The sequence below is a fragment of the Ambystoma mexicanum genome, chromosome 11, assembly GCF_040938575.1.
Source record: "Ambystoma mexicanum isolate Mex_15411 chromosome 11, UKY_AmexF1_1, whole genome shotgun sequence".
In the NCBI taxonomy this organism is placed as follows: Eukaryota; Metazoa; Chordata; class Amphibia; order Caudata; family Ambystomatidae; genus Ambystoma; species Ambystoma mexicanum.
The window spans coordinates 963,366,371-963,379,115 of NC_090934.1; the positions used below are offsets into that span (position 1 = coordinate 963,366,371).

The 12,745-nt window shown below is 44.6% G+C and overlaps 1 protein-coding gene across 1 annotated transcript in view; it reads right to left on the reverse strand.

Moving 5' to 3' along the window:
* Window positions 1–1,248: 1,248 nt before the first annotated feature.
* Window positions 1,249–12,745, reverse strand: part of LOC138505088 (sperm-specific sodium:proton exchanger-like) — a 761,779-nt gene continuing 750,282 nt past the window's right edge. Inside the window, exon 5 of the mRNA XM_069625404.1 lies at window positions 1,249–1,308. Within this exon, the coding sequence (XP_069481505.1) occupies window positions 1,249–1,308 (60 nt within the window). The remainder of the gene's footprint in view (window positions 1,309–12,745) is intronic.

The window sequence follows — 12,745 nt, forward strand, 5'->3', positions numbered from 1 at the left end:
ATGTTATGTTGATTTATACCGTGCACCGCTACCACCCAAGGGCAGTCTCCAGGCGTCACAAGACATTCCATCCCGGTGTCCTCGGTCACTTGACAAAATCCTTGTTCCTAAAATCTTGTGTAGTGTAGACATATTTGACCATAGCATATAAAGTGTCCCTTGATTTCATTGAGCTACAATTAATGCTTTGTTGTAATGTGACTATCTTTCCTATCTCCCTGGTATGCTGGTGAGGATGTTTGTTTGCATGTATGAGAGCCCAAAGTACAGGATGCTGTGTGAGTACTCTGCTTATCCTGCGCTACTCTGTATTCTTTAATACAGTTATGAACCCTCCCAATGGTATGTATTTTGGCAACCTCTGAAACCTGAAAAGTAGATCCACGCAAGTTTGACATGTGGCCAACTTTACGCCAGACCTGCAGATGAACTGGCCTGCTGTTAAATCTCAGTTACCAGATTATAATGGTATCCACTACAGAGTGTAATTTGCTTTCTGACTTTGAGAACATTCAGACATGTAATTGCATAGCCGGTAAAATAGCTCTGTGGGTTGAGTACTCGTCCTGCGAGGCTCAAATCTCGGCAAGGCCAACTCAATCTTTCTTCCTTCGGAGGTCGATAAATGAGTACCAACACAGGTTGGGTGATATTGTATGTATACAGCGCTTAAGCGTAAGTGCTATATAATAATGCATCATTATCATTTGGCCTTGGACGTCTGCTTGCATTCACAGTAATTTGGTAATATGGGCCTATACACACTCGTATTAAAGACACATATGGTGATTCATTCTTGTATGAAATGTATATCACATTACAGTGATATCGTAATCCTATTTTTCGTAGTGTACTTAGGACACAATGCTTTGTAAGGCCCCTTCCTGTTTTATCATGGGGTGGAATGTCGTGTTCCATCGCTTTCCTGTGAAGTCACTTTGGGGTGGGGTCAAATGTCATCACTTCCTGTGATGTCATCAGAGGAGAAGGGTTGTGTGATGTCACTTCCGCTACCCCTGGCATTTTGGTGAAATGACGTCCTTGGTAAAACGTCTATTAAAGAAATATAAGTCAATGTTTGCTTCTGAGCAGCACAATAGAATAAAGGTGTTGATCATATTAAAGCCCTAAAAACCCTGCCCAAAGAGACAGACAAACACGCCTAGCTCATATGCATTCTAGCAAAGCGATTATTCTTCCTACACCAGTGCTTATTAGTAAATATAAAGTTCATAATTTAACATCACATTAGATACCTAGCTCCTGCATTCCATCCTGTCGGTCCTTTTCCACAAGGTTCTTCAATTTCTATAGAACAAAGAGAGATTAATATTTTCATTAATATAAACTTCCCAGAAATGTTAGCAATGTATACTTTCTCAATCCTCACTTGCATATTCTAGCTACTGTATGTGACCTGCCTCAATTGCGGTTGGCTTTGCTTGATATTTTATCATTAATATTAACTTCTTCTACTCTGAGTTGTCTCCATCTTCTACCCACTGTTCTCCCTTCTGTCATATTGTATCTTTCACATTAGAACAGCCACTGAACTCCCTGCTTTGCAAACAACAGCTTTAAATAATGGTGGCATTATCTGGCCCCCAGTTTCCCATTTTATTGAAAACCCGACATATTTGTTCTATCTTCGGTTGTCCTAATCTCATTAAAGCATCATGTCATCTGGCTTGTATACATTCACTCAAGGTATACCAATTTAACATTTTTCATATCACAATCCTCCCATACCGCTCCAATGTTATAGAGCACCTCCATCATACCTGAATATGTTTTACATTTTCCAATGACTCTTACTAGGAGTGTTTCTGTACTGATCTGTTGTGCTTTTGGCATGGTTAACTTTCCTTGCTCTTTCTGCCAGCACCACAAGGCCTTAGTCGGGCATGCACACACTCATATGAGCTGCACACATAAACATACTTTCAATGTCCTGCTATCCTTCAATATTGCTCCCTTCTCTTACTTCATTAAACTGTATTATGTTCTCCCCCACTATGCAGACACTACAAATATCTTAGTAACTAAGAACAGTTCATCATCCTAAGTATGTACACCCTCTTCTCTAGTCACTCTTTTAGAACTATATGAACATTTTAAAAAGAATAGTTATTTAATTCAATATTTATTCATTGATGTTTTATGTACTTAATAAGAGTATTTATACAAGGTAATCCTAGTCCTGAAGCCCCAAGCGTGTTGCAAACAGATACAAAAACTACAAAAGGGTCATAAAATGTGGGAGGAGAGAATGTTGTAGCAGAGAAAATATAAAATGACAGGGAATCCCTAGAGCTAAAGGTACAGATTCACAAAGAAGTTATTTTGACCTGCCCTTGATTTGGAGACCGCTATTCAATTCACAAAGATGTTAGTATGGGTAACACTGATGTACTCCTCCTGACTCACTTTTGACATACTTCTACTATCCCAGGAGTAAGTCTTAGTTACTTACCTGTCACTGTATTTCTCCAGCATTGGTATCTTTCATAGATTTACATGCTTGAATATTCCCCGTCATCAGACCGGCGATCCTCTGTGATTTAAAAATAATTATATATATATATTAAAACATTCACTTGTGTAGTCCCTCCACCTCACTTTGGTCAATTATGGCCCCAACTAATGAGGTGGCAGGGTTTAGGCTCCACCCCAGGCAGCCATCTTCAGATTTTGAGCCGTATAGAGACCACATAACTGATGACTGCCGGGCCTTGGAGCAGCCTCTCAGGAGAGGCGGTTGGGCGCATGTGAATTTATGAAAGATACCACTGCTGGAGAAATACAGTTACAGGTAAGTAACTAAGACTTCTCCAGCATTGGATCTTTCATAGATTCACATGCTTGAATAGTATACCAAGCAGTTAATCATGCCAAGATGGTTACACCCTGAAGTTTAAACTTCAGCATCAATGGGTATAGCAACTTCAACTAAGCCACATATACCTAGGGAAGGAGGGAGAAATAGGCTGCTCCTACCTTAAACAAACAGGTGGCAGAGGACTGCATGTCCAACCGCTGATTCCCTGTTCATTACTTCTGTTAAGCAGTAATAGTTTGCGAATGTGTGTAGCGTGCTCCAGGTAGCTGCTCTACATATGTCCTTTATCACTACTCCTGCATGGAAAGCGACAGAAGCTGCTCTACCTCTGGTGGAATGAGCCGTGGGAGGCGCTTTAAGCGGGTCACCCTTGGATTGATGACAGTGGCTGATGCAATTTGCCACCCAGTGTAAAAGACCTTGTTTGGACATGCATTGCTCCTTATTGCGATCTGTGATCTCCACATACAGTCGTGGAGCGGTATGAAATTCTTTGGTTCTTTGTATATAGAATTTGAGGACTCGCGCAACATCTAAGGAATGTAGTGCGCGTTCTGCCAATGAGGTGTGGTTACTGAAGAATGTAGGCAGTACAATACGCTCTGAGAGTGTAATTTCAGAGACCACCTTAGGTAAGAAATGAGGATGTGTTCGGAGAACTATGCGGTCCTTCTGGAATATGGTAAAAAGGATGTTCCTTCGAGAGAGCTTGGAGTTTGCTGATTCTTCTTGCCAATGTGATGGCTATTAAAAACATAACTTTCCAGGATAGAAATGTTAGGTCACTTTTATGGATGGGCTCATATGGTGCCTCCATGAGTGCAGACAAAACTGTGTTTAGGCTCCAAGCGGGTACTGGTTCAGGGGTTGGCGGGAAGGTACGTAGTAATCCTTTGACGAAAACTTTGACTGCCGGTAAGTAAGTAATTAAGTTGACTAGGGCATGTTTTGTAAGCTGATAGAGCTGACAGGTGTACCTTTATTTCGGACAAGGAGAGGCCACATTTCGCCATATGTAGCAGATATGGTAAAACTTGCTCTGCTGATGCTGTAAGCAGGTCTATGTGTGAGGTTTCACACTATGTAGTAAAGTGTTTCCACTTTCTGACGTAAGTGGTCTTGGTGGATTGTGCCCAAGACACTTTAATAATGTCCCAACATTCTAAGGGTTATGTAAGGTTAGCTATTTTTCGCTGTTCAGGAACCATGCTTTGAGTGACAGGCTCCCTGGGCCGTGGTTGAGAACCTTGTGCTTCTGTTGTGTCAGCAATTGTTGATGTGCTCTGAGGTGAATGGGTGACTCCTGGGAGAGGAGCAGGAGGGTCGGGTACCAAATCTGCCGAGCCCACTCTGGAGCAATGAGTATCATCTCATATGGTTGCTCTTTCATCCTGTGCACTACTCACGCTATGAACAAAGTTGGTGGGAATGTGTACAGGAATCGGCCCATCCGAGGTATCAGAATGCATCTCCTAGTGACAGCGTTTCCGGGTACCTGGAGGCGAAGAGGGGGCATTTTGAGTTACAGGTGGTGGGAAAGAGATCGATCTCTGGATGCCCCCAAATGCGGAAGATCTCTTGAGCTTCTTCCTTGTCTAATTCTCACTCGTGGGATGCTGAGTACTCTCTGCTTAATTTGTCCGCTAGGACATTTTGTATTCCTGGCAGGTGCTCTGCTTTCAACTGGACCTTGTGTTGTAACTCCCATGACCAGAGTTATTGTGCTTCTCTGGATAGGATCTCTGATCTGGTACCTCCTTGCTTGTTGGTATAAAGCATGGAGGTTGTGTTGACTGTCTGTGTTGTAACTACCTGTCCTGCCAGTACGGGTAAAAAAGCTTTCAGCGGCCAGCAGATTGCTCTGAGTTCCAGGATGTGGATGTGTAGTCGAGCCGCTTGGGTCGACCATGCTTGAAGCTCTGCTAGGTGTGCCCCCCAGCCAGATAGGGATGCGTCTGTCCTGAAAATAAGTGTAGACGTGGATGCCTTCAAAGGCATCCCTTGTGTCAGATTGTGTAGATTTCCCCAACACGGAAGTGCTTTGTGAAGAACTGGTGGAAGTTGGACGACATCTTCCCACAACCCACAGGCTTGAGCCCCTTGGTGTTTCAGGGTCTCTGGTATTGGTCTCATCCTTAGCCTGCAGTTGGGTATGAGGAATATACACAAGGACATCATGCCCAGGAGTGACTTGAAGGAACCTACCATCATTCTCGTCTTGCAGAGAAAGCACGAGATTAGCTTTAGCATCGCAGATATTCTGTCTGCCAAGGGTCGCACTTTGGGAATGGAGGTGTTTAGTTCTGCTCCTAGGAAGAGTGCTGTTTTGGCTCTTACTGGGCAGGGATTTGGTTTTGTTGATGGAAAACCCCAGAGTTTTGAATAGATTTGTTGTCTTTCTGACTGCCATTGTGGCGAGATTGTACAAACATGCCTTTACTAGCCAGACGTCTAAGTAGGGAAATACTTCTGTTCCTATGCGTCTTAGATGTGCGGCCACTCGAGCCAGGCATTTGGTGAAGAACCTCTGTGCCGACTTTAGGCTGAACGGGAATATGCAGAATTGAAAATGTGCATTTCCCACTTTGAATCTGAGGAACCTTCTGTGTGCAGGTGGATGGGGATATGGAAGTACGCGTCTTCCAAATCCAAAGTTGCTAGAAAGTCATTCTTGTTTAGCCATGGCAGCACATTTTGAAGGGATGTCATCTTGAACTTGATGCGCTTGATGAACTTGTTCAGTGCCCTTAAGTCCAATATTGTTCGCCACTGGACGTTCTTTTTCTTGACTAGGAAAAAGCTAGAGTAGAACTCTTTTCCTTTCTGGTTGACTGGTACCGATTCTATGGCTGCTTTTCGCAACAGCTTGCAAATTCCCACTTTTAGATGTTTCAACAGCGACATCTACAGCTGCATCGATCTGCGTGATCTCCCCTTATTCCGGTTCTTCTATGTGAAGTCCCTGAATGGGTCCTCTTGCCAGTCTAAGACTGAAACTGTGCAGGGTACCGCCGTAGGGTTCCTTGGTGGTGAGAGCCTCCTTGGTCGAGGCAAAAAATGTGGGGGTCACACTCTTGTCAGTGAAGCACTGCGTGATAGCGGTCTGTCCATGGGTCTGTGTGGCGGTTCAGAAGATGGTGCACACCTCGGGGCCTACTGCTGGTAGGAGAGCCCCTAGGGGAGTGTTGAGTGTTGAGGTGACTTGTCTCTTTGAGGAGATCTAATGCCCACTGAACTTGAGGATGCCTCTCTATGCCTGAACGTAGAGGGTCCCGAGAGTTGAGCTCTTTGGCGTCTGTTGAACTCCTCTATGATTCTCTGCATGTACTCCATCAATGTAGGATCAAAGGGATCAGTAGTGTCCTCTGTGGTCGGATTCCATGGTGGACTATTCCCTTTTGGAGTATGAATGGGTAGTACACCCATATCTTCAATATCAGAGAATTTGTCTTGCAGAATAATATCTGGTAACTCCGCCATCTCCTTAATTGGTGAAATTTGGAGTGTTACAGGCTCTACCTGTCCTCCTGGAGTGGCGGGAACAGTGTCTTTTGACTTCGTTATGTCTTTCTCCGCGGAGGGTGAATCTGCCGTTGACGGAACGCTTGTGGATGACTTTTCTGGCTTACTCTTTCCCGTAGACACAGGTGTTGATGGTTTCGTGGACGAGTGATGTACTGTCGGTTTTGTCGACAAGGGTTTTGTGGACAAATGGTGGTTGTCGGCTTCGTTGATGAGAGTGTCTTGACGAATAATGTTTTTCTTTCGTCTTCGATGACGATAATTTAGTCAACGACAATTCGGATGAAGAGGATTTGCTTGTCGACAAGGACGTTTTTAACGTTGACGTGGACGGGTCTCTTTAGTGGATGGCTTAGATGATGACAAACACTTGTAAGCACTACCGCTCGTCAACGGCAGTCCAGTAGATGGCCGTTCCCCAGATGAAGGTTTAGAAGCCGTTTCCTTACCTTTTATTGTTGTTTTTTCCCCCATTGGGATTACTTTTGTTTCCCACAGAGCTTACAGAAGGCGTAAGGGACCCTTTCTCAACTCTTTTTCTGCTGTTGTGAGGTGGGGAGGTTCCCCTTTCCACTGAAGAGGCCATTCTTTTAGAAGTTTGGCTCTCAGTTACCTTGTGAGATGTCATAGGGGCTGTTTTAGCAGATTCTTCATCTGAACAGTGGCACTTGGACTCCAGATATAATAGTAGCCTTCTGTGCCAGTCCAGCAATGTCTTGCTGGAAAAGGTTTTGCAGATGTCACATTGATGAATGTAATGAGGGTACAGACTTTAAATACACTGCTCATGAGGATCCTTCATGTACACCAACTTCTTCCTGCACCTGCTGCAATCTTAAAATAAGGAAGGTTTTTTGACAGTTCCTGTCTCCTTAGCCATGAGGTGAGCTTCAATTGATGAACAAAGGTGGATAAAATGTCCTTTACGAGCCCAGAAAGTCACAGATGATAGACCTTGGGCAGATGAGAAAGAAAAACACACAATTCAAGTTGTAGCTTGAATAGTCAATATGAGAAAGTAACAAATGTTCGGCGAGCTGAGGGGATTCCCTGTCTGGTAGACTGCAGTGAAAAATCTGCAGATGGCTGCCTGGGGTGGAGCCTAAGCCCTGCCACCTCATTGGTTGGGGTCATAATGGACCAAAGTGAGGTGGAGGGACTACACAAGTGAATGTCTTATTAGGCATAATGGGCAATCCTTATTGCCTTTTTTCTATGGTAAATAATGTATATATATCAATATTTTTAAATCACGTAGGATTCCCAGTCTAACGGCGGGGAATATTCAAGCATGTTAATATTCAAGCATGTGATTCTATGAAAGATCTAATGCTGGAGAAGTTGGAGCTACTCATCCTGGGGCAATATTTGGTCCAGTCAGTTGATTCACAAATAATGTACACAGGTGAATGTGAAATTGATAAGTGTCTTTTCATGGTAGATGGTGAATATTTAAACAGAGTAGGAGGCAAGCCAACTCCCCATCAAGGGAGCTAATTGGCATCGCATATTTTCAAAGAAATTTGATTAAAAAGACATAAGAGCAGTATAAAAGCCAAACAACATAACATATCATGGCATTTGTAGGCAGTTTTAAAGCAATTCTATGATTTCTTTTGATATAATTATATCGCACACTTAGCTGACTAAACTGCATCTAGGCGTATCATATAATACTTCACCTTCAGATCAAAGTTGATACACCGCAAGAACATCAGCCCCTTTTACTGGAAAAGGAAGGTTTTTAGGGCTTTCCTAAAAGCCAGAAGAGATGTCTACATGCACAGCCACAGTCGGAGGAAGTTCTACAACTGCGGCTCAGACAGAAAAACATCTGTCCCCTCTGGACACACAACGGGTGGAACGAATATGCACAAGTTACTTATTAGCAGACCAGAGAACACTAGTCGCCCAAAAAGAACAAGTTACTTAACCATGGTAACGTTATTTTGACTGGATGGTGCTCCCACAAATTCCTCATCTTAAGATATTTCCATATCCAGCTTCAGCTGCTTTGAAAATCTTTCTATCAGAGGGTGCTGCGCGTGGATGTCGGTCGACTCGATGTCTCTCGGAGGCCTCTGTGTCAATGCCGAATTCATCGATGGTATAAAGCATGTGCCGCAACCGTTAGCTTCAGTTCTGTTTTTAAAGCATGTATAGGATAACCCACACCAGACAGTTACTTCTCCTGAAAGAGCGAAGACTGCAATCACATGGAAAATTCGACTGCAGGGCAGGTTGGGAGGAGCGATGAAGAATACGTGGGAGGAACATCCAGTCAAAAGAACGTTACCATGGGTAAGTAACTTGTTCTTCGAATGGATTGTGTCCTCACACATATTCCTCATCTTATGATAAACTCCCAAAGCAGTGCTCCTGCGTCTCACCCAACCTTTATAACATCTTTACCAAGATGTTATTTGACCTATTAGATGATATCATCTAATGCACCCAATACACCAACTACGCTGATGATACACAGATCCTCATCAGGCTCCCTGGCACCTACGAGACTCAATGAAATCTACAGCAAAATCCAAGACTGGATGGCCAAGCACGGTTTATGTCTTAATGATGAAAAAAGCAAGTTTCTACTCATTGGCTCCAGGCAACGCCTAAACAAACTCAACCAACAATACAACTCTTTCAACATAGATGGAAATGTAATCAATGGGGGTCATTACGACCCTGGCGTTAAGGGTTTAACGGCGCCATAAAAGATGTTGGCGCCGTTAAACCCTTAACACCTGATTACGAGGTCCCTTTGCTGGACCCGACCTTAACGGCTGGTTTTACCGCAATTTGTGGTACCGTACTTAGCGCCTTCCCCAGTCCCATTGAGCCCTATGGGACGAAAATGGGAATGGGGAAGGGCCATGGTGAAATGGGGAAATACCACCCCGCCAACCTTGGAATGGGGCGGTATTTCCCCATTCCACCATGGCGGACTCGTTACAACACCGGCACCAACCATGGTGCTAATAGCGCCATGGTTTAGCGTCGGGGTTGTAATGAGGGCCAATGTCTACAAAAACGCCTAAAATTTAGGGGTCTACCTTGCTTCCACCCTATCAGTCTCAAAACAAGTAAACACCACAGCCTCTTCTTCGGCTTTTACTACTAAAGTAATAACTGCCTGCAGACCATTCCTGTCCACACCAAGCTGTATCACACTGGCCAGAGCTCTAATACTATCAAAAATCGACTACTGCAACTCCCTCTATCTAGGCACTAGTAAACAAAACATCCACAAGCTCGAAATCATCCACAATAACGCTCTTAGAGCAGCTCTCAACATCCCACGTTTTGACCACATAACCCAAGCCAGACAGACGGCCAACTGGCTCCCCATAAATGACAGAATTACCTTCAGAACACTCATGATTACCCACAAATGCCTCAACAATACAGCCCCGAAATATCTGACCGACAAATTCGCTTGGAAAACCTCATTGAGGCCAACCAGAGCCAAATATGCCCATTGCCTTAGCATTCCCAAATTCAGACTCCAAAAATCAGGTGGAACCAGTTTCCCAGTTCTAGCTGCCAAAACTTGGAACTCCCTACCTCATGTGCTTAGAGATGAACATTCCTTCCTAGCATTCTGTTTCAAAGTGAAATCCTGGCTCCTCTCCCCGACCACCCTTTCCTGAACTACACCTTCACTACTACACACCGCTTGTATATTAATGTAAAAATTGTAAAAATGTTTACCACAGTATCTCTCACTGCATTCTACTTGTAAATTCTAGCTCACCTCACTGACTTCCTATTATTTATTGTAAACCTCATACTGTACTGTACTATATCTGTATATTAGCTTGTACCCATTGTACCTCATTATGTATAACCTGTCTGTAACTATTCTATAAGTGAAGCGCCTAGCTACCTCAGGGTTCAGCGCACTATATAAGCAAATAAAATAAAATCAAACTCATCTCAGAAACCATAAGTGAAGGTTGAGAGTCTTGACCTCTGGATAGAGAACCCAACCCTCCTACCTCTCTCTCTCCCTCTCTCTCTCTCTCTCTCCCTCTCCCTCTCTCTCTCTCTCTGTATATATATAGAGAGAGAGAGAGGGAGAGGGAGAGAGAGAGAGAAAAGGTCCTCTCTTTGTGACAGACGTACTGGAGGGCTGATGAACATGTCTAGAATGTCTGGGTACCATGTCCTCCTGGCCCAATCGGGAGCAATTAGGATCATGGATTTCCCGAACTTTCGCAACCTCCTGATGACTTGAGGGGAATGCCAGGGATTGGAGGAAATATGTAGAGGAGTGGAAAATACCAGTCCACTGGGAATGCGTCTTCTAGAGCTCCTCTTGGGGGAAATTCCCTTGAGCAGTATCGTTCGCACTTCCGGTTGATACTGGTCACAAACAGATCCACTTGAGGGGTTCCCCAAAGGATGAAGATCTCTTGAAGGACTTTCTGAGCTAGTTCCTACTTGTGGGAGACTGTGCTCTGCCTGCTCAGAGCATCCGCTGTTGTGTTCTCCTCTCCGGCTGAGTGAACTGCCAATAGGGAAATGCCCTCTTGAATTTGCCAGAGCTGCATTGGCTCTCTGCACAGTGGTAGTGACCCTACACCTCCTCTATTGTTGACGCAGTACATGGCCACCGTGTGTTCAGTCATTATCAGGACGTTCTTCCCGCGCACAGAGGGCAAAAAGGCCTTTAGCGCTAGTCTGATTGCCCTCAGCTCCAACCGGTTGATATGTAGTTTGGACTCCGATGGAGACCATGGACTGCAGATCGTCAGGCCGTTGGTATGTTCTCCCCACCTTGTGAGTGAAGCGTCCTTTACTACCTTTATCTCTGGCCATGGTTGCAAAAATGTTCTCCCTTCAAAATGTTGTCCTTGTAGGCCCACCACAGGAGATCCTGAGTGACTCTGTTTGGGACCTGAAGGAGATCTGGCATCCTGCCTGAGAATTGAGACCATTGAGTCCTGAGAGCCCACTGGAGAGATCTCATTCTCAGACCCGCCTCTGGCTCCAGAAAAATGCAGGATACCATGAGACTGAGCAACCTCATAAAGTCGAAGGTCAGGAGATGCTGGGCACTCTGGAATTTGGTGACCATATGCAGAATGTCTTGAGCCCTCACCTCTGGTCGCAAGGATTTTCTTAGGGATGTATTTAGGACTGCTCCAATGAATAGGAGCTTTTGAGATGGTATCCTGTGAGACTTCTTGACGTTGAGGGAGAAGTCCAGTCTGTGAAGGGAGTGACAGGTGGAGCTGTGATGTTCCAGGGCCTGTTTGGGGGAACGTGCCCTGATCAGCCAATCATCCAGGAAGGGGTAGATGTGAATCCCCCCCTCCCTCTCCTGAGACTTGCTGCCGCCACCGGCATTAACTTGGCGAAAACCCTTGGGGCGGGGGTCAGCCCAAATAGCAGAGCTTGAAACTGATAATGAGACCCATGAACAGCGAACCTCAGGTACCTTCTGTGCTTGTGATGGATTGGCACATGAAAGTAAGCATCCTGAACGTCCAATGATACCATCCAGTGCTAAAGCTGGAGGGCCTGAAAGATCTGAGAAAGGGTAACCATCTTGACTTGAACTTGTCCTTCCTGAGGAACTTGTTCAAGTCTCTTAAATACAGGATGGGTCTCAATCATCTGTCCTTTTTTGGAATTAGAAAGTGTGGGGAGTACCAACCCTTGTTCCTCTCCGCTACATGTACTGATCTACAGCACGTTTCTCTAGCAGGGCTAATATTTTCTACATAAGGAGCGCATCTGGAACTTTGAAAGAGCTGTTCCCCGGTGGATGACTCTGAGGCTTTTTTAGAAAGGGAAGGCAGTAACCCTGGGCAACTGTTTCCAATGCCCATGCATCTACAGTAATTAACAGCACCACTGCAACTCGGCAACTGGTACAAATTGCACCGGACCGAGTTGTGGTAACGCTAATAGCATTGGGCAGTATTCCGGCGCATTTACTGCTGGGATTCCACCCAACTCGTGATGAGGTCCATAGTTCCCCATTTTAATACATTGCAAGTGGCTATCCACGAATGACTGAAACCATTTTAGGGCATTTTTGGAGACACTGGCAACCTCTGATAATCTACCAAGCATAGTATCTGAATCTACAGTGTAGAATGCCACTGATGTGTCTAACATGATCAGCAGCGTCAATTCACCTTCATCTGAGTTTTTTAATTTGTCATCCCACACCAAGATCAGCGCAGTCTCTGCCCCGTGAAGGGGACACAATCCAGACTGAAAAATATCCAGAATTTGTGATTTATCCACATTAACTTGAAGTTGAAGCATAACTACTTTCTTCAATCTTTATGCTGGCCAGGGCAATCCAGGTACTAGTCAATAGTTCTGTAAGCATTTTGGGTCCAAAACAGGGGAGTTACCGTT